The 22,734-nt window shown below is 39.0% G+C and overlaps 1 protein-coding gene across 1 annotated transcript; it reads right to left on the reverse strand.

Annotated features, from left to right (window-relative positions):
* Positions 1 to 749: 749 nt before the first annotated feature.
* Positions 750 to 8,823, reverse strand: LOC134643183 (uncharacterized). Its single transcript, XM_063495448.1, has 13 exons — positions 8,698 to 8,823; positions 8,511 to 8,579; positions 8,149 to 8,270; positions 7,957 to 8,017; positions 7,650 to 7,802; positions 6,713 to 6,787; positions 5,200 to 5,268; positions 4,775 to 4,896; positions 4,612 to 4,672; positions 4,307 to 4,459; positions 2,946 to 3,005; positions 2,191 to 2,382; positions 750 to 1,912 (listed from the first exon to the last, which is right to left on the reverse strand). The coding sequence occupies exons 2-13, from the start codon at positions 8,569 to 8,571 to the stop codon at positions 1,623 to 1,625; spliced, it is 1,419 nt and encodes a 472-aa protein (XP_063351518.1). The 5' UTR covers positions 8,572 to 8,579; positions 8,698 to 8,823; the 3' UTR covers positions 750 to 1,622.
* Between the last annotated feature and the right edge of the window lie 13,911 nt (positions 8,824 to 22,734).

Here is a 22,734-nt window from a genome sequence, read left to right on the forward strand (position 1 = left end):
TTTTGCAGATGACACCACCATCACTGGCCTCATTCAGGATGGTGATGCGTCTGCATATTGACAGGAAGTTGAGCTGAGTACTCTGGTGCAGTCAGCACAACCTGGAGGTGAACACACTTAAGACTGTAGAGATGACACTGGACTTCAGGAGACAACCCTCAATACTGCTCCCTCTCACCATATCAGACAGCCCAGTGTCTACTGTGGAGATCTTCAAGTTCCTGGGTACCACCATCTCCCAGGACCTGAAGTGGAAGACTAACATCTCCTCCATCTGCAAAAAGACCCAGCAGAGGATGTACTTCCTGAGACAACTGGGGAAGTACAGTCTTCCACAAGAGCCGCTGATCCAGTTCTACACTGCAGTCATTGAGTCTGTCCTGTGCTATTCCATCACAGTTTGGTATGGAGCAGCCACTAAACAGGACAGGTGCAGACTGCAGCGGACTGTACGGGTAGTGGAAAAGATTATCGGCACCCCCTGCCCTCCATCCAGGACTTGTAATGAGCAGGGAAATCATTACAGATCCCTCACACCTTGGACACAGACTTTTTTCACCTGCTGCCTTCTGGAAATTACACTGGAACACAGTGAAGTTTCTGATAGTTCATCTTCATTTAAATGATAAAGTTTACACCACCCATAAGGCAAAAAAAAAAAAGTTTCAATCTTACTTTGTAGCGCCAGAGTTCATTCTGCTATAACTGCTAATAAGCTACTTAATACACTGTATACAGTAGGCATTTTAGTGAGCCTTTAAAGCATTAGATAAAAGAATAGGTTAATGAGAACATTTAAATTATTCTGCTTTGTTATGATATATTGGCCTTTGGGGGAAACATAGAGCTAAAAAAGCACAGATATTATGATCACTTATGTATCATTTGGTTTTCTATTTATAAAATCTTTTCCATTTCCATCTATGATCTTTTTAAAATGTTTGTATCTATTTTTGACATAAATATAGTTTATGAATGCTTGTCAAGTGTGGGCTTTGCACTACAGTCTTAATCTAATTTCAGGTGTTTTTGTACAGAATATAGAAACTAAAGACAGAAATATTAGCTGAACCAGTGCTGTTCCTCAAAATAGACTGTAGGGGATTATCATTACACTGGTGTTTTGACGTGTTAAGTACTTCCCAATATAAATTAAAAAAAAGATAAAACAATAGCACAATAAAGTTGTATACACACAGTATATCAGCATTTTAAACCCTGACTTTATTTGCTCTTCTGAACTGTGGGAAAGACATGAACATGTACATATCTAAAGAAATACTAAAAATACTAATCACCAGACCTTTTTTAAAAAATAAAAAAAAAGATTCCCACGCACCATAAAATGCTCATTTGTGGTTTTTGTTTTTTTCAGTTGTATTAGATAAAGTCCTGACTGGTGTACAACCACACAAAAACTACGGTAATATGTCATGTCTTGTTTTCACATGACATTAACTCTTTTAGATTTGAACTGATGATAAACACACAGACAGTACAGATGGAGACAAATCAAGATAAACTGTACTTGTTTTTTACTGTTTCTTCTATTTAAAGCTGAAGCTGACACAAGCTATTATAGTTTCTTTTACTTGTAGTTGCAGGCATTATACTTTCATTGTTTATTTTTTTTTTGTTGAATTTTGAAACCAGGAATATGGCGATCTGAACCAACTCTGAGTATCTCCACTTGTACTTTCAGTTATGTCAACACCGTATTTCAGTAATTCTGTTTGTATCTTAAAGATGGCATCATTATTTTCCTGACATGGCAGCAATCCAGGGACCGTCTCATGGTAGAAAACATGAACACACAAAACGACCTTCCAAGAATCCTTCCATGTTTTCACTGAGCGTACAGGTTTGGCTTCATATGCGTGATGCATCACAACCAGTATGACAGGTTTATCACCTGCAGTAAAGAAAACAAAAAACAAAAAACAGCTGATTAAGTATAACTAACAATGAGATCTCGTCACAAACATCATAAGATTAAGAATCGTAGAGCCTCATATTTTCGTTAACCACATAAATATTAGCTGTCATTCATGTGGATTTATCAGTTTGACTTTAAATTCATCATTAGGTACTTTAAGTTCATATTCTCAACCCCCCAAATGTAAATCATTAAAAGTTTGACTGAGCATTTTTCTGTAAAACATGGATGACCAATTAAATTCTTTTTCTTACCTGTGTCTTGGGCCATGGCTGCCTCAACATCTGTCCCCATACGTGAAACAACAGGACAGAAGACAATGATGACCTCACCATCGTCCCGACTGAGCAAATTCAAAACTTTATCCCCGCTTGAAGTCGTTAATCTGTCCAGTAGCTGCTTATCGGCATCAAAGGTTACTCCGCTGACGACCATCTTGTACGTCACTGTGGTTTTAAAAATAATTGAGCAAGATAACAACACAGTAGAGTAAGATGAAACTTACCGGAATAAGGTAGGAATTTATTAAAATAGCATTAACCCCCCCCCCTCCAAAAAAAATTTTGGCTAACACTTTCTGAAAATTACTAGCATAAGTAAGAGGCCTTTGTGGGACTTTTTCTATAAATTCTTCAATTTAATAGATTAATATCTTTAAGCATTTTGGGTCACCCTAATGTAAAATAAATATGTTATAAAATGCAAGAAAACAATATATGCACTCGGGAAAATATACATTTTACAATATGCAACTAAAATTAAATAAGGGGTTCATGGCTAATTTTAAGGATTTATTTTTCAATACAATTCTTTGAGTTTTAAAAGCATTCTAAAAGCGGAGAAGCAAAACATAAAGATTCTACTTACTTGATATCTAAGTGTGGGTTGAGTTAGATTTTAGATTTTTTTTTACACACATAATAAGTGAATATTAAATTCTATTCCAAGTCGAAAACCTTAAAACAAAGTAATACAACTTTATAATTAAAGAGTGTATAGATCAATTTACCTTGTCTTTTCTTTGTCTGGCCATGAGTGGAAGTGACAGAGAGGGCAGAAGGCGTCCTATCTGACAGTCACATAAGACAGCAAAACAGATTTTTTTTTTTTTTTTTTAAAGTATGTCATTGAAGCTTAAACTTTAAAAAGTGAGATTTTTTTATGGAGAGTTAGAAGTTTGGTTACTAAGGAACTTCACTGGACCAGAGGCAGCTGAGGTGCTTAACAGAGAAACTGTTAAATACACAGTTATAATGCATTTACTCCAAATTAAAAAAACAAAAACAAATGAACGTATAAGTATATGTAAAAATCATGATAAAAGAAACTAAATGTGGGGCCGTCTGAGCACATGCAACATTATGCAACTGTAAGAACAGTGTAAGACCTCAGAAAGAACACAACAAGAGTTTGTAGGTATTTGTGAAAGGCATGGTGAAATGACTGAAGGTGAAGAGAAAATCTATCGTGTGATTGGCAATATAGCAGAATTTTGACTAGACAGCAACAATTCTCTGCTTTACCCTTTTCACGTGTCTCTGAGTCATGTGTTTGAAGAACCTCACTAACTTAACAGCAGCTAATTTTGTGGTGGCAGCACAAATCAGATTGATCTTTGCAACTGTTTCCTTGGTTTAAGCATGCAATCATTTCTTTAAGGCTTTACATCTAATAATATATTTATTTTATAAATAAGCATTTGAATTATTGAGGGAAAAAAAAGGTTTGTCATGCCTGTTAATTTGTCCCTGCCATGGGCAGAATGACATGTTAAAGAGACTTCATGTCCCAGTTATTTGCATTCTGTGGATTCATGTAAAACATTAATGTTTTAAAGGCAAACAAGACTGAACAGATATTCTGTCCCAGGACTCTGTCTCCATTCAGACAGAGCCCCATGGCTTATGCGTGTACAGCTGAAATGGACTGGATCAGATGACAAGCTTTATATATTCTGTAGGTAAAATCTGCAGGTAGGTGTCTGACGTATATTTCAGTCAACGTTGTTGCTGCTTTTGCAACATAAAAATTCAGCTGAGAGGGCAAAACCCTTCTTGGTGCCTCATTTAGTTTGCAATATCTTTTTAAGATGTGACGTTTCCACAACAGCATGTCTTCAGCCAGTTACATTCTCTAAAGAAGACAATAAGACGTGAAAAAATTTCTGTGGATATCTTCATCAACACCTTAGCCTAATCATGTATTTAATAAGCTGTGAATTCACATACATGTTAATAATGAAGAGAGTAAACATCACATAAATTTTTATACTTACTGTAAGTTGAAGTGTGCTACTCTCTGTTAAAGCTTTGAATCTGCACTCATGAACTTAAAACACCTTAATGTTAGGCTCAATATAAAGAACTAAACCTTTCTCCTGGTCCTGCGATGGTTGAGATTTCCTTAAGTCTTCCAGTAGATTGATATGAGCATCAAGGAAATCTTGCACTTTATTCACTTGGATCTTCATTTCCTTCAACATTTTCAGGTAGTTGACCAAGACTCCATTTTCCGTTAAGGCAGCTGGATGAAAAGTTTAAGGTTATGTATAAAAGTCTGCATATCATATTTTCAGTCTGCACTGAAACACCATAAATCCATCCGTCCATCTATTTTCTTCCATTTATCCAAATCCACAAATGCAAGAGCCAACAATTTTAGCAGGCTGTACTTACCCCTGAGAGATGCATATGGGATGAAGTCCTTGAATTCTTCTATGAGCACATCCATTGGTTTCTGAAGCAAAAAACAAACACAGATTTTGTCTAGATCTGACTTTCTATTTGTGTTACACATGTCCATCTGAATCTCTCTCCCATAAACAGCTTGCTTGCTTACCTGCGTCTGTATTATAGCAAAGATTTCCCTTCTCTGTTTGAAATTTTCAACTCCAGGGAACAGCTCACCCAGCTCTTGTAAAGTCAGTAACTGGAGATCTGAGTCAGCTCTCAAACCTGCCTCTGAAAGAGCAGATCTGTTATTGATCAAATAGTCTCCTGATTATACAAATTAAAGTTATTATTGTTTGTTGTTGTCATTTCTCGCTGTATAAATAAAATTGAATTGAATTATAATTCAGTTTGTGGTTCTGTTGAGTTTTTTCTTGTTAGTTTGCGGTGTAAACCGTAGTCTAGATGTTTCTAACACCTATACTCATTTGTTGCAACAATGGAGCCTACTTACTGTAATATATTTATGTATATATTTACATCTTATATACTCTAATAGTGTAGAATAAATATTCTCAAAACACTGCCACTTACGTTCCAGTACAGAGGCTGCTTTTCCATCCTTGCTTCTTATTTTCTTAAGCAAAACATCCATGATTTCACCTGCAGAAGAGAAGAAAAAATCAGTGAAAACAGATGTTGGACATTTCTCATACTGTATAGTTCCTGTTTCTGTTCTCCTGTTGGATCGACATGACACCCGAACAACGTGGAAACAGAGCTGCTGTGCAAGCTGGGCCTGCAGGAGCAAAAGAGAAGATGCTGGAATGAAACAAAAAACCTCAATACTGTTAGATGTAGATATTTTTGATCATATTGTCAGTCTATTCTAGCTTGATCACAAAAACGCCCACCTTTTACAGTCAAAGAAAAGTGAAACTAGACTGACTAAACTTTGGTCATAAACTTTGGTCATGCTATGATGTGGCAGGTGCTTTAAGCAACCATTGGTTATTGGAGTACATGAGCAGCCCCGGCCACTATGACCACTAAAAGCCTGGGTCCTAAATATCCAATATCCATGTATTCTGAGTTAAAGGTATATGTAATTTCTACACTAAGTTAAATGAATTTGTGAGGTCAGGCGCTGATGTTGAACAAGAAGGCCTGGCTCACAGTCTCCTCTCTAATTCATCCCACAGGTGTTCTGTTGGGTTGAAGTCAGGACTCTGTGCAGGCCAATCAAGTTCTTCCACACCAAACTGGCTAATCCACATCTTTATGGACTTTGCTTTTTGCAGTGGTGTGCTGTCATGTTGGAGCAGGAAGGGGCCCTCCCCAAACTGTTCCAACAAAGTTGGGAGAATGAAATGATCCAAAATGTCTTGGTTTGCTAAAACATTAAGACTTAATGTCAGTTGAACTAAGGGACCAAAAAAAACCCCACACCATAATCCCCCGCTCCACCAAACTTTACAATATTGCACTCAGAGGAGTAAAGCTTGGATCTAGCTGCTTGGCTATGGAAATCCATCCCATCAAGCTCTGTATGCACTGTTCTTTGAACTAATCTGAAGTCTGTAGCGATTGACTCTGCAGAAAGTTGGCAACCTCTTCAAACTATGAACATCCGCCAAACCTGCTCTATGATTTTACGTGGCCTACCACTTGGTGGCTGAGTTGCTGTCATTTTCATTCATTTCCACTTTGTATTAATGTTGCTAACAGTTGACTGTGGAATATTTAGCAGCAAGAAAATTTTACGACTGCACTTGGTAGACAGCAGGTGTCTTCTCATGATACTAATTCACAGAGCTCCTGAAAGTGAACTATTCTTTCAGAAATGTCTGTAGAAGCAGTCTGCACGGCTAGGTGCTTGATTTTATACACCTGTGACCATGGAAGTGATTAGAACACCTGAATTCAATCATCTGGATGGGTGAGTGAATACCTTTGGCAATATAGTGTGTATAAGAGTGTACTGAGTTAGCGTTTTGAGATTTTTTAACATATAATAAGTGAATATTGAATATTGCCTGGAGTTGGAAACCTTAACAGCTGGTCAGTAATAAAACCTTACTTTCTAACAGTGAAGTGCTAAATTTACCTTTTCTTTTCTGTGGATGGTCACCAGTGGAGGTAGGAGAGGGTGGGGGCAGCATTGAACCACTGGTACTTGTATCTAATAAACATTCATGTAAAACAGCATTAAAATTTAACAATAGCCATACATAGCTCCATATGCATGTGTCTGTGTGACATTGGAGTGTAAAGTAAAAGAAAGTGAGATTTATCTTGTTGTATTTGTGGAGGGTCACTAGTTTGGCTGTTGTCACTACTTGACAAAGAACCTGTTGAGTACAATGGCGTAACACATTTACAAGAAATTTAAAAAGAAATCTTATGAATATATGTAAAAATCTTAACTATACTCTAGTAATAATTTACCATATAGTCATATACCATAGTTATATACGATATGTAAGGGGTTTCTGAAAATCTATCCTGTGAATGACAACATAGCAGAATTTCGACAGACTTTTCCTTTTCCATGTGTTTGTGATTCATGTACAAAATGTAACACTTGAAGCAGACAGCTAACTTAATACCAGCTGATTTTGTGGCAGGAACATAAATCTGATTAAATGTTTGCTGTTTTTATGAACAACTCAAACAAGTGAGAAATACATAAAATCAACTCAAAGCCAACAACATTTGAATTACTGACTAAAAAAATGGATGGCTGTTCATCTGTCCATGACATGGACATGTTAATTGAGACGTCATGTATCTGTTATTTCCATTCTGTGGATTCATGTAAAAATAAATGTAAAAGCAAACAAGGCTGAGCTGTGGTCAGATATTGTGTCCATTCACTATTGAAGACATGGGTTATGCATATTCAGCATAAATGGACTGGATCATATAAAAAGTTTTGCTTATGTTAAGTTGAAGTGTGCTACCCTCTGTTAAAGCTTTGAATCTGCACTCAAGAACTTAAGACACGTTAAAATTAGACTAAAAAAACAAAACTGGATTAAAACCTTTGTCCTGGTCCTGCAATGGTTGAGATTTCCTTAAGTCCTCCACTAGACGGATATGAGCATCAAGGAAATCTTGCACCGTTTGCATTTGGTTCTTCATTTCCTTCAACATTTTCAGGTAGTTGACCAAGATTCCATTTTCAGTTACGGCAGCTAGATGGAAAGTTTAAGGTTATGTATAAGAATCTGCATATCATATTTTCAGTCTGCAAGGAAACACCCTAAATCCATCCATTCATCCATTCTCTTCCGCTTATCCAAATCCATCAAATGGAAAATCCAACAATGTTAGCAGGCCTGTACTTACCGCTGAGAGATTCATGTGGGATGAAGTTCTTGAATTCTTTTATGAGCGCATCAATTGGTTTCTGAAGCAAAGAAAAGCAAACAAAAAGCCCTGATTAAAACGTGTTTATTGCACACTTGTAACTTTCTATTTGTGTTACACATGTGATTCTGAATCTCTCTCCTCTCAGTTATACACAGCTTGCATGGTTACCTGCGTCTGCATTATATCAAAGATTTCCCTTCTCAGTTTGAAATTTTCAGCTCCAGGCAACAGCTCACCCAGCTCTTGTAAAGTCAGTGACCGGAGATCTGAGTCAGCTCTCAAACCTGCCTCTGAAAGAGCAGATCTGTTATTGATCACGTAGTCTCCTGATTATACAAAGTCAGTTCATTATATTTCAATTTGTGATTCTGTTGGTTTTTTCTTGCATAAACGGTAATCCACGTGTTTCTGACACCTATACTCATTTGTTGCAACAATGGAGCCTACTTACTGTAACTATGTATAAAAATATTTACATCTTATTTACTCTAATAGTGTAGTATAAATATTCTCAAAACACTGACTCTTACTTTCTAGTTCAGAGGCTGCTGCTTCATCCTTGCGTCTTATTTTCTTAAGCAAATCATCCATGATTTCACCTGCAGAAAAGAAGAAAAAATCAGAGAATACGGAGGTTGGACATTTCTCATACTGTATAGTTCCTGTTTCCGTTCTGCTTTTGGATCGACATGACATCTAAAAAACGTGGAAACAGACCTGCTGTGCAAGCTGAGCCTGCAGGAGCGAAAGAAAAGACGCTGGGATGAAAAAAACAAAACAAAATAACTTATATTTTTGATCGTATTCTCAGTCTATTCTCGCTTGATCACAAAAACGCCCACCGTTCACGGTCAAAGGAAAAGTGAAAGTAGACTGATTAAACTGTTTGGTATGCTGTGACGTCACAGGGGCTTTAAGCAACCATTGGTTATTTCATTTCATTTCTTTATTTATTTCACACATGGTTCAGCAGTGTTTCAATGTTCAGTGTTATTGGAGTTCATGAGCAGCCCCGCCCACTATGACTGCCAAAGAAAAGTCTTGGTCCTAAAATATACAAAGACATGCTCGCTTTGTTAAAGATGCCGTATAAAGGTTTTAGCACAACGACCAACACCATGTCACGTGATGTAATCATGCAATGTGTCTCATCTTTAAAACTTTAAAGGTCTGTGTAACAGTTAAGTAAGGGCTTTATTGTTTCACTCCCACTCCCACTTTAAGTTTGTGTTACAGAGTCAGATTGAAAGAGCTCAACATGCAAACACTTAAAAAACCAGCAGGGTGCAGCAGTGCACAGTTTTTCTTTGCCAGGGCAACCTGCACAAAATGCACACACTGCAATACATCTCAGTGCAGGCTTGCACAGTAAAAAGACTTTCCTCCAAATATGCTGCCAGTAAAAAGACTCCAAAAGAACACTAAAGGGCGTTAATTTTAAAAAGGAACAGCAACAAAACTAAGAAATGATTTCCTTTGTTTCATGTGCTGTCAGGATATTTAAAGGTGAGGAACCGTTAGTATACCCATTTAATCTCAAATTTTCCCCTGCAAAATAAGTGCATGCATTTTACTCCTTAGACATCCCCTACACACAATATGTTTAATTTTGTTAATGTAACAGGCAGTTAAAACAGCAACAATTGTTGGGATTAAATGGGTTAACACAATACTTGAACTTTGAGCATATGTACAGGATGTTCTTGAAGCCTCTCACAGTACAGCATGGACTCCCTCCGCTCATTAAGCTTTTTTTAATAGCAGCTCCAATATTTTTTTGAATTGTTTTTAAATGTTATAAAAAGCTGGAAATGGTAACTTTTCCTTTATTTTTTGGTACTGCACAATGGTACTGCAAGTGTAGCATGTGTGTGCTCACTCTGTCCTCAGAGCCAGTTTCACCAACAGCTCAGTCAAATTCGTACTTCACTCTCTGTATGTCTGCAGAGAGCTGAGAGATAAAGAGAAGCTATCTTGAAGCCAGAAGCAGCGGCGTGTTTGTCTTTGTGTCTATATAACTGTTTGAGTTTTTCTTGGAGGCCTTTTGGCAGTCGCTGACAGAAGGTGGAGTGCTTTTTTTTTCTCTCTCCTGTCTCAGACTTTACTGCGGGGGGCGAGACAGCTCCTGGTGGCTCTGCTTAGCTTCCTTCATGTATGCTGTTGGAATGAAACAGTGTTGTGTGAATCTGACTGCGTAACATAGCAGTCTCTATGCAATGACATTCAAAGCGTCTCTGAGAATGTGAAAACGTCTGGCTGCTCCTTCTACGACGGCTCAGTGTTTAGCTGAGATGCTTTTGATTGTGGCTTTGAAGCTTCTTCGGTGGTCCCTTTGAAGAGAAAGCAAACAGTAATACTAACAGCAGGGTTTGAGCTTTAGTTTCAGTGCACAGCAGAAGTTGTTTTGATATTTCACTCTTTCTGGGTTTTAATTAAACTATACGCAAATACGACACATTACTGCCGAGCTGCTTCAGTGACCATTACTTTATCTCAGGGGGAAGCAGTGACAAGCTTTGGCCAGAAGATGGTAATCAGGCATCATGGATCTATCGATTCAGCAAATGCAGGAGCGTTAATGGATAAGTTTAAGAGCACATTTGGACTCTAGCCGAACTTTTCAATGATGCCAAGTCTGCAGTGCATCAGAAAATAGTGAACTGGAGCCAACGCTTAACCCAAACAGATGTCTCCGTCTTACTTAGTGGTCTCATTTACAGCCATCAAGATGATATCTAATATGTTTGGTTCCAAATAAGTAAGTAATGATTCATTTTGAATAAATAAAAGAGCAATGAGTGGGGAAACATGTATTTGACCATGTGAAAAAATGAAATTGCCAAAAATGTGTAACTGCAGAGCACTTTTGGACCCAAGAAGTGTATCACACAGAGGAGGAAATTATAATCAATCAATCACATGTATGTTTTTATAAAGAAAGTATGGTTGATGATATTAGATTTGAACCTATTGTCAAAAATACTGCAAAGTGCAAGATCACAAAAGTGTGGATTTTTGATTTAGAGGCTGGTGACTGCTGTCTGTACATCCTGCAGATGGCACAAGGAGATACAGTTTGTAAAACTGAGTCTTAAAAGCAAATCAAACTGACATAAACTCAGCATTTCTGCTCAAATCTCAAATTCCTCTTGAACTTAACTTCAAAAATTCTTGCAGAGCAAAGTCTGCAATCATGCGACCTGCCTTCATTTAAAGCCAATCTCAGAGAACATTCAAAGGACACCGTCAAGCCAACTGAGAAACTTAAAATTATTCTACATGCAGAACTTTTAGAAAACTTTAAATGGGCTCAGAGGCAAAAAAAAAATCTGATTTGGTCCAAGGCTATAATGCCATGTCATGTGTATCAGCATACAGCATGTATGAGACTCTTTTTAGACCACATACTGTCCTGTGCTTCATCATCTGCTCTGCTGGTCATGTCAGAGTACGATGACTGCTGACAGACTCACACTTCTATGCTATGATCAGAAATAGCACTCACTTGAGTTTCGACTGAGTCATGATAGCAAGACTACCTACATTGTGAAGCCTCATGGGTGCTCTTTGGTTGCTTTATTCAGCAGCAGTGATATGAAAACACTGCTGTATTGCCTGTGCACATTACATATAATTACATATAAACTGAGTCAAGGGTTTGGGGGGATGGAGCAGTCATATATAAAGGTAATAATTCCACTTTTCCTGATACCAGCTTAGACAACATTATGAAGTGTTTAATAATGTTGCTTCAGGAATGTGAAATTGAATTAAAACAATTATAAAAACAACTACAATTGTAAATACAGGCACATAAATAAAGGATGGACACAGTTATTAAAAAAAACAACTACAAGGGAGAATGTATGATTTCCTGTGTGTGCATTCTGCAAAGAGCAGACCCTGACCTTTGGATTTTATAAGCAAAGAATGGATGTGGAAAGACGATGTCAAGTGGGGAGAAGAAATTCATATGTATTTGATCCTTTGATATGAATGGCAAGCAGATAAGCACAGATGAGAGGTTGCTCTAAAACAGGGGAACAGCGATGCAACTTGTGTTACTTCGCACCAGGAGTCTGATCTCCTCTTAACACACTCAATTATCTCAGAATGAGATTTTCTCTCGACTAGAAACAAGCAACATGTAAGATTAAAAGTCAACGCTTTGTAGGCACAGATGCACACACATTCACGCACGCACGCGCGCACACACACACACACACACACACACACACACACACATACACACAAAGTGCACACAGTCACAGACATTGCCCTGAGTTATTATGCATTCATAAATCAAAAGGTTGTGACGGGAATTAATCTAAAACGATGGTGAGCGTAAGTCACCGGATGCAAATATGACAGCTTTATTAGAAAACTAGATTGCTTGAATTTGTCTGAATTAATGTGACACTTTTTCTGATTAAATAGCACTCCCTTCCCTTCACTTACCAAGCTGGGGGTGGAGGGGGGGAGGCGATTAAGGCGACCACAGAGAAGCAGAGACTGCTCATATCCACAGTGGGTTTTTTTGTTTTTTTTACCTTATTGTTGTTTATACAACAGCAATACTTTTTAATTAAGTTTCTGAAATGAGCAGTCCAAACCATTCACTGCCTATGATCCGAACAAACTGAATAATCACATTCATAGCGAGCTCTAAATACAAATATTTAACTCATGACGATGAATATGCAAGCTGCTACTCTATGTCTGAGCTTAGATGGGCCAACTATTGGATGTAAAAATTGAACATCCGATAACCAGCAATTAGGGGCTGGTTATCGGATAATTTTTTGCTTCTAAATACTGATAAGACAGAGTTGATGGTCATTGGACCACAAAAATTTCAGCACTTGTCCCAAAATTTCATCTTGAAAATTGATGACGATGTCATAAATTGCATAAATTCATACCTCTCCGACCTTTTACACCTTTATGTTCCATCCCGTGCTCTACGATCTCAGGACTCTGGCCTTCTAAAGGTTCCTAGAGCCAGAAAAAAGACAGTTGGAGAGCGTGCTTTTTCTTTTCTTTTACTTATACTGCTATTTATCGCTTTTATTTATTCATCTTTTTAGTTTCAAATAGTTGTACAGCACTTTGTTTGAAAGCGCTTCATAAATAAAGTTATTATTATTATTATTATTTGGCTGAAATTACAATTTTAAATTATTCATATGTTAGCAATTAGCAAGTATTTGCAGCAGTATGGCAAGGGTGTCAAACTCATTTTACATTGTGAGACACATGGAGCCCACTTTGATCTGAAGTGACATTTCTATAGTGTGAAAACGCAGGAACTTTTCTGCCATCTGTTTATCTTTGACTTACTTGAGTGGAGTATAATTACCTATGGAGGTTATCAGTAGGGAAAGCTATAAAATGTCACATTTCCCAAAGTTATCCAATGGGCCAGCTTCAATTCTTTGCCAGGCCAATTCTGGCCCCCGGGCTTTATGTTTGACATACATGGTCTATCTTTCCTCCAAATATTGTGCCATCTCGCTCCACAAACCGATGACCAAAATCCCAAAAGCTGCCAAAACAGTGGTCCACCAGCCAGTGGGTGACATCCCCTACCATCTATAGGTCTCCAGCTAAATGGTTGTCATGGCCTAGCAGACACAGCCGTCCCGCTCTCTTTTCCTGGCAGTGCTCGGCAGGTATTCCCACTCCAGCTGCAGCCTCTTCAGCACACCTGTTCTCTGTTACCTGCTGGGGATTTGAGGACCAGGCTGTTCCACCAGTCTCCGCCAGATCGTTGTACTTAGCAGCAGTAATCAGACCTGTGCTTATCTTGTGCTCTGCTTAACCTCGGGTTCTTTCTTTCCTTCCTTGTTTCCTACTGGTGTGTTTGGTTGCTGATTCCTGGGGAAAGAAGCAGTTGGAGCCTGGATTGGGAAAATCGGGGAGATATTGAATTGGGATGGCACAAGGACATGCAAAACGTAAAAGTGTGCGTCTTTAAAGCAAATCCAATTTAAATAAACTCCACATTGCTGCTCAAATCTCAAATTCCTCTTGAACTTAACTTCAAAACGTCTTGCCGAGCAAAGTCTGCAATCATGCAACCTGCCTTTATTTAAAGCCAATCTTAGAGAATATAAAGGACACTGTCAAGCCAACTGAGAAACTTAAAGTTATTATATGTGCACAACTTTTAGAAAAACTTTATGTGGGCTCAGAGGTTCTTGTTTTACAAAAGCAACATTTAAAACAGGCAAAAAAATCAGAATTGGTCCAAGACTATAATGCCATGTCATGTCTAACAGCATAGAGCATCTATGAGAAATGCATCTCCAAGCAGATGTCTCGTTTTAGACCACAGACTGTCCTGTGCTTCATCATTTGCTCTGCTGGTCATGTCAGAGTACAATGACTGCTGACAGACTAACACTTCTGTGCTACCACCGGTAATACTGAGTGAGAATCTTGGGCTCTCATTTTCCTTCCTAGTTCTCTCCTGATTCAAACAGTTGGTGTCTTGATTGGGAAATTCCCTGAATAGAAATTCTCACCTGTAAAAACCTAACTGGCCAGGACAGCTCAATGCCCACTTAAATAAATAAGTTCCTGCCTGAAGAATTTACATGCCTGCCTACTGTAACCCACACAGAACACACCAGCACTGTAGGTTATACTTACCTGTCAACACTCACCTTCACTCCCCAGGTGAAACTTACATTCTGGATAACCCTGCCTATAAATACAACAATTAAACCGGTAACATTTGTCTGGGTTTACATTTAGGTCCAGACATTCCAGTCCAATATGAAAATGCAAATTTATGGCATTTTAAAAATATTATATATACTGTATGTGCATGATAATGGCCTGGTTCTTTTCAGCTCTACTTGACAACATGTCTCATTCAGCCATTGGCACACTTCCATAGAAGCACGCTTTTCTACATTTAAGTGCTTTCTACCTAACTTTAACACTCTGAATTCACCAGGAACAATCTAGTTTAGTACTGTATCTTTCCCAAGGATACTTAGGCATGCTAGCAGAGACTGAATGACCAACTTTACTATCAGTGGATGACCTGCTCTTCCTCATGAGCCACACTCACCCCAACCAAATATCTGAAAGCTAACAATTCACAGCTGCATCACCATTTAGATGCTTAGGTCTTGTTAATGTTGATTTTTTGTGTAATCTTCTGTTTAGACCCAGCTGAGATCAATGGGAATGTAACAAGATATTTTCTTTATGTTGTTTGGTATTTAGAAAACATAAATCCAAACTATGGTAAAAACGTGAAATTTGCCCTGGGAAGATAGGAGCTCACCAAAGACATAGAAGAGGTACGTGTGCACCAGATCTGTAGAATATATTTGTTGAAAGATTTCATTCAAAATTCAGGAGATGACCCAGTCAGTCTGCTTTGTCTTCTGGGAAGCACTGAGTTCTCCATTAAAAAAAGCCTCATAGTGTTTCTTCAAACAGCAGTTTAAGCTATCTCCGTGAGGACTGACTGACTGCTGAGTGACAGATCAACCAACCAAAATTTCTCCCCCTGGAGAGAAACAACAAAGATTGAAAAAAAAATTAAAGAAATAGCAGCTATAATTTACCTAATTTGCTGCATCTTTGTAAATATTAAAAAATGTTGGTTTTATTCCCTCGGGAAATTCTGATCACATTTTGGGAAATGTTAGGACTGGAATAATTAATCAGGCTTTGATTCAAAATGTACCTGATCAAAATAATTGTTGCTGCTCAGTGCTCTTATTAGCTTTTTAAAGAGAATGATGTGAAACAGTGGTGCTTGGGTATTTTCAAAGTAAAATAAAGAAGTCTTCCAGCTTTTATAAACTACTTTTACCTATATTTAACATCACAAATCAACAAAGTGTTCAGCTTCTTGTTTTACATACAGTCTCTATTGTACCTACTGCGTTTCTTAATGGTGCTTGTTGTCATTATCGCTCTCTCTTCTGTCTTTCCTGTTGCCTTTCGCTTCCTTTTAATTAAAGAGCACTTTTCCCTCTTCTCTAAAAGACATAACCGCAAACAGAATCTCTGAATTACCTCCTCTTCTGAGTGCTGATGTATAAAATACAGCAGCGAGGCACCAGAGACGGGGAAATAAACATAAAAAAAGAAGAAGATTTAAGTCAGAGGTGATGTGACATGTTTATTGAACAGACAGGTTTTGGGGGTTATGATGGAAAATAGCAAGTGACTCTGCTGATTCCACCTTTAGAGAGGAAGGATAACCAGCCTGCCGCAGGGAGAGCAAAGCAAAGTGGCAGGTAACGACAGAATGCAGATCACAGCCCGACGTGCACAACTACACTCTGGGCTACGGGTTGGAGGTTGGCACACCAGATTTTGTATTCAACACACAGCCTTGTGAAGCCAGTGGTGGGACTGTGTTAGGAGACGGGGTGGGGGGAAAGGGACTCTCAATGTAAGGGCTAAAGAGTGCTTTGGGAGTCGAGCCAGGAGGGATGGTGCAGCAGCCCGGGTGGGATGACTAAAGCATGAAAGGAGGGTTAGGTAATTTCCTTTGGGAGGCAGGAAGGGGGGGGGTCTGGTACAGTGGATGGGTTAGACTGCAGTAGCACATCTGTGACAAACTGTAGTACTCTGGAGCAGGTGGAAAACGACCAGGAGACCAGCAAAAATGCTACTGTGTTCCTATTTGTCTCATATTTTCTGTGGCTTAGCTGCTGTCTTCAGATCAGTCAAGTGAACCTCTGGAGGAAAAAAAAATCTTGTGCCTGCAAAAATGTTTGGAGAAATGCTGAATATTTTAGACTGTCAGCTGCACACACTTTGAAACCACACTGGAGCCACAGCAGGAGCCACATCTGTTTTTATTTGAAGAAATTAAAATCGACATAAGAGTTACAAGCCTTTGCGTCTTTGAGTGCTGTATTAAATGTTGGAGAGAGATGAAAAAAAACGTCTAAAAATGCACCAAAATGAAACATTTTTCTCTCACACTGCAGGTTTAAATGGCGTGGGAGCTTCGACTGATGACTTACTCCCTTGTTGGATTCTGCTGTGCGGCTGCTTTGAGTGTGTGTTTGTGTGTGTGTGTGTGTGTGTGTGTGTGTGTCCATTCTTCCACTGCTGTCTTCACAGCAGGAGCCAAGCTTCTTAAGGAAAACACACAACATCGAGCTGTGGTGAGATTTGCTTTGTGCAGTCGATGTAAGTGTTTGTGCGTTTGCGCGCCCCGAGCTTCGTTTTGCCGGAGCTGGTGCAAGTAAGTGTCATGGTGCATCCACGTGCCTCATTGTGCATGTGTCTGTGTGGGTTTATGTGCATGATAGTCATGGGAGTGCGATTCCTTTGATCACGACAGCTGCATGGAAAAGCAGATTACCTTTCATTGCTGCTGTTTGTGACAGAAAAGCGCTCTCAGGTTGACAAACCCCACCAGCAAATTTAATATCCTCCTCATTTCGCTGACGTATCCCGGGCTACGAGCAGTTGCCGAAGTTATTTGAGAATATCATGGAACAGTAAATAATGTGACAATATCTGTCGACTCAAAACGGGGAGCACAGGGACTGAGGTGTGCTACTGAACAGATTGTTCCAGTTTGGCAAATTCAGCTGTGAGCAGATTAAAAATGATCCCCAAAGTATTGATACAGGTGAAGATTTTTTTTGTAAGTAACTGTAATTTGCTACAAAGATTGTTACTGTCTAAAACCAAATACTTCCAAATCCTTAAAAATTAAAATGTTGAATACAACCAAAAAAAGAAGAAGAAGAAAAAGTCAAATAAAGAAAACAAACCACTGAGTTGCTTTTATTGCAAAGTGTTACAGTTGTGCTTGGACTGATTTGGGTCTTTTCTTACACAGGAATGTGTACTGTTATTTTTTTCCCCACAAACACAGATCCAGGCACACAAATGTATGTTAACTAATAATATACCTGTATTCTCTGCCATACCTCTTTCCACCTCTCTTGTTCAGGCTAATGTTAATTCCCCCAGACTGCTCTCTGCCTGTCAATAATTAGTTTGACATTTTAAAAAATTGCCCTTTTCTTGGAAATTGACAGTCCTCTCATGCCAAGTGGTAACCTCCAGGGCTGAAAAACGAAACCTTTTCCTTGAATTGCCACTTAAAACCAACTCCTGAGGGGATTCAGACCCCATAGATGCCCTCCCCACCACCACCAATACCACCACTGTAATAAAATGGCTAACTTTTAAAAAGGTTACACCCAAGAACATAAACTGAAACTGCAGAGTTGTTGAGTTTTTATCTGCTCATGTGATCCACCCATTTATGCTGTGGTATGGTGGTTAGCACTGTCACCTCACAGCTAGAAGTTCCTAGGTTTGATTCCACCGGCTGGCTCTGGCTTGTTTACATGGGTTCTCTCTGGGTACAAGACATACCAACTGGCTGGGGTCCCATGCCAGTGGGAGGCCCCAAGGACTGTCAAACTTTAAGCTAAAGCAGTGACAATGTGCAACGTTTTCACTGATAGCAGGACAGATGTGACCTCGATTATACTCAGTTGCAGACACAAACAGCTGGAAACCCATCGGTTGAGTAGTCGTTCCTGTTTTATTTCTGTGAACCCTGCTTGCAGTCCGCTGGGCCTCACTGTCCGATTATGAAATTTACGTGACTGGGTCCCAAGCAGACTCTAATGGACTCATGGACACGAAGAGTATAAAACCCTCATAAGTGAGACCCGACAGACTGGACTCACTCCTGATGCAAGTGGTGTGCATGATTCTGTTTAGCTCTTTTCATAACCAAGGGCAGTCTTTGGACCTGGAGCATGTAATAACATCTGCACAAGCCAAGGGCTGTAACCAACATTTAAAGAATAAGAAAATGTTTAAATTTACAGTGTTTTTTGTTGGTGTCAAACTATAACATGTAGTATAACATAATGGTGATTAACACTGGTTGATCCCTTGTGAAGTTTTGCCTACGAGCCGAAGAGACTCTAGAAATGCCATAGTGCTTCCTCCCACAGTCTAAAGAGATGTGCTAATCTATATGCAAATTTTGTAATGATTAGCCTCGAGGATAACTTGTTTTCTTACAACTATGCAGCTATTTAGTCCCAAATCCTCAAGTTCTCTTGAGCAAGTGGAAATGCTTTTACGTACACTATTAAACATAGCCTTGAGTTGTAGTGATGACTTCACCATAAAATGACCCCTGATCACGACCACATTTTTGCCTCAAAGACGAAGGTTCACCTTCATCCTTCAGGGATTTCATAAAGTGTTCGACAATTCTTAACCCAGTTTTAGCAGTTTCAGCAGTCTCCATATCTGCTTGATGCAGGCGGATAAATGGAGTTGAGTAACCTGTGTTTCCATGACCACAGCTGATTAAGATATAAGAAGCTGCTCGCTGTATCATTTAGGATTAAATAACCTGTTGCCAGCTGAAACATATTAATCACTGCAGTGATTATCCAGAGGAAGGCTCTTACTTATTTGCTTAGTTAAATCCAGATGGCGACTGGCCAGGCAGTGTACCTTAACACTTAAAGAAAGATGCTGTGTGTTTCCTCATTAGGGCAAGATCCTGTCTTCAAGTTGCATGGCACAAAAGAAACTTAATGAGTAGTGTAACAAATTAGTCTCTGTAGGGAACATCAAGTAACATAAAGCATTAATTTTCTGTAATTTCAGAGTAATATGCGATATGTTTCCATCCAGTTTGGGGAAAGAGGGGAGAAAAAAAGCTAAACTGGAGGCTTTAAAACTGGACCATAAACCAGATAAACCAGTTGCTATGTTTCAAGGTTTTTTCTGTCCTAATCACCACCATCATTAAAATTAATTTAGGCAATGTTACAAAATATCTGCCCAAATAAGTGCCTGAGTGGCAAGACTTACATCAACCAGTAATTTTTAATTATACACAGTACAATATATAATTTGTACTATAAATAGAGGAAGAAGCAGCTTAGTTTAGCAGAAACATTTAAAATGACCTAACTATGTCTAACGCTAACTAAAACTACCAACACTTTATCAGCACGGGTGTTTAATTAAAGAGTCATTAATTAATAACAACAAGTTGCAATTTTAGGAAGATATACCTTTTGTAGTGCCTGTTTCCTGGCCTGTTGCAGTAATCTTATGTCTTTTCAGTGAGGTTGCAAATCATCGAAGTTAAATCAGGAATTTAAGAGGATTTATTGAGCAGATTTAAATAATTTTGGATGGAGACAATTTCCAGCCTTTGTGCTAAGTTAAGCTAATAAGCCATTGACAGCTTCACAGATTTCAGACACTAGCGTAGCATCGGCCTTCTCTACTGTAACTCTTGGCAAGAAAGCAAACATGCAATAATTCCTTTAATGTATAGAGCACATTGTAGTCCTATGTCCTGACCTATGGCCTCTGAAACCACTTATTTTATTGGTCCAGTCCAGCTGGAGGTGTTTCTAGGTGAAATATACACAAAAAACATAACACAACTCAAGATTTAATTAAATATAAAAATGTAATATATGATTTAATATTTCTGTGCAATGACTTGATAAAAGCAATACCCAGCTTTGTTTCAAAAAGCCCCCAAATTCTCACTGAGACACCAATAGTAGTGTCAGCAGCATGCTTGCTATTGTAACACTGGCCAGTGTGTGTGTGTGTGTGTGTGTGTGTGTGGGCTCCTGCAAACTGGCAATCTGATCAAATGTTGGCTTTTGTGCTTACTGCTTGATTTCTGTGTATGATTATAGGCTGAGGAGTTATTAATGAGAATATGAAGATGCGTGTACAGTAAACAGCTTAGTGCGATTATGAGCTCAGCATGGGTGACAATCCAAAGTGGTGTAAACACCGTCTGTAAACACACTCTGGACTTCTGGCAACATGAAGCTCATTATGGGGTGAGCGTGATCAAAGGTTTGTGGCACTGCTGATCCTGAAATCTGTTTTGGATAACAACAAGCCTGGGAAAGAAGATGTTAGACATTAAAAAGCTGCTGTCTCAAATGAAATCAGAGGTAAAGACTGAGGCTCCTTAAGCCTGTGTAAAAAAGATACACTGTATTGCTTAAAGTATTCACTCTCCCATCCAGATCAATGAATTCAGGCCTTTCAATCAGTTCCATGGCCACAGGTGTATAAAATCAAGCACCTCAAAAAATATCCTCACTACTAAATATCCCGCTGTCAACTGTTAGCAGTATTATAACAATATGGAAACAAGTGGGAACGATAGCAACTCTGCCATAAGTGGCAGACTGCGTAAGATCACAGAGCTGGATCAGCAGATGCTGAAGCGCATACTGCACAGAGGTCACAAGGTCTGCAATTCAGTTCAGTTTTATTTTTATAGCGCCAATTCACAAGGTAAAGAAAACAGAGAAAACAGCAACAATCATATGACAAACACTTTGGTGACAATGGGAAGAAAAAACTCCCTTTTAATTAGGGATGGGTATTGATAAGATTTTCACGATTCCGATTCCATTTTCGATTCTGTTTAACGATTCGATTCTTTATCGATTCTCTTATCGATTCTTTTTTTTTTTTTTTAAAAGGAGAACACTAAGGTCGATTAGCTTAGAACTTTGTTTTACATCTTCTCTTTGAACAAGATAGAAATTTAGGAGTAACATGGCCTTACAAACCCAACAGTGAGATCTTAAGAGATCCACAGCCTACGGCTCTTCAATGGGGTGTCACAGGGTCCCCGGGAAAAAAAATTGTAAATGTAAAATAATAAAATAAATATTATTCAGTAGCAATAACAAAGTATAACATAAATTATTCTGTAGCAATTACAGAAGAATATCCAGTAATGTCCCTGCCTACAATTAAACACATTCACTTACCGAAAATCGGGGGCATCTGCTGTGGCAAATGGGTGCAAGCCTTTTACCACAAACTTAGTCACTGCTCGGTGACATTCGTCTATCCTGGCCTGAAAGGAGACGCTACCGGTAGACTTCAGCAGCGAGAACTGCCAGCATCTGAGCCAGCCAGACTCTGTCTGTCTCTCTCATCATGGTCACCTAAAGCGCACAGTAATGGCAGGTTTTGTAATAAGGCAGATCGCGCTAACATAATATGCACTGTTAGTTGATTATTTACCTGCCGCATTAACGGGAGAGGACGTGCAAACGTTACCGCTGCTGCTGGGTTGAGATTCACGAGTCCGGAGCGTAATTAAAAACACGACATTCATTTAAGGTCATCGCGTGTTTTGTGCAAATACTTTTGCATATTCGTAGTGTTTCCTCCCTTAAATGAAATATCTACTTTGCAAGTATTGCAAGTTGCCCTGTTGTCATCCGTTCTCGTAAAGTATAACCAAACTTTTAAGCGTTTGAGCCGCTTGGGCGCCGTGTTTCCTGCCAGGTAAATGACGCTCCGCAACGTGGCGACTGCAATCAATAAGAGAATCGTTTGCAAAAATGGCAAACAATTCCAAGGAATTGAAACAGTGGGAACTGGTTCTCAACAAGAACGATACCCATCCCTACTTTTAATAGGAAGAAACCTCCAGCAGAACCAGGCTCAGGGAGGGGCGGTCATCTGTCGCTACCAGTTGGGGTGAGTGGATGAAGACAGGACAAAGACACGCTGTGGAAGAGAGACGGAGATTAATACTAAAAAAATAATTAAATGCAGAGAGGTGACTGAAGAAGAAGCACTCAGTGCATCATGGGAATCCCCCAGCAGCCTAGACCTACTGCAGCAAAACTAAGGGAGGATTCAGGATAACCTGATCCAACCCTAACTATGTGCTTTATCGAAAAGGAAAGTTTTAAGCCTAATCTAAGA

This window comes from Pelmatolapia mariae, linkage group LG15 (genome assembly GCF_036321145.2).
Source record: "Pelmatolapia mariae isolate MD_Pm_ZW linkage group LG15, Pm_UMD_F_2, whole genome shotgun sequence".
NCBI lineage: Eukaryota > Metazoa > Chordata > Actinopteri > Cichliformes > Cichlidae > Pelmatolapia > Pelmatolapia mariae.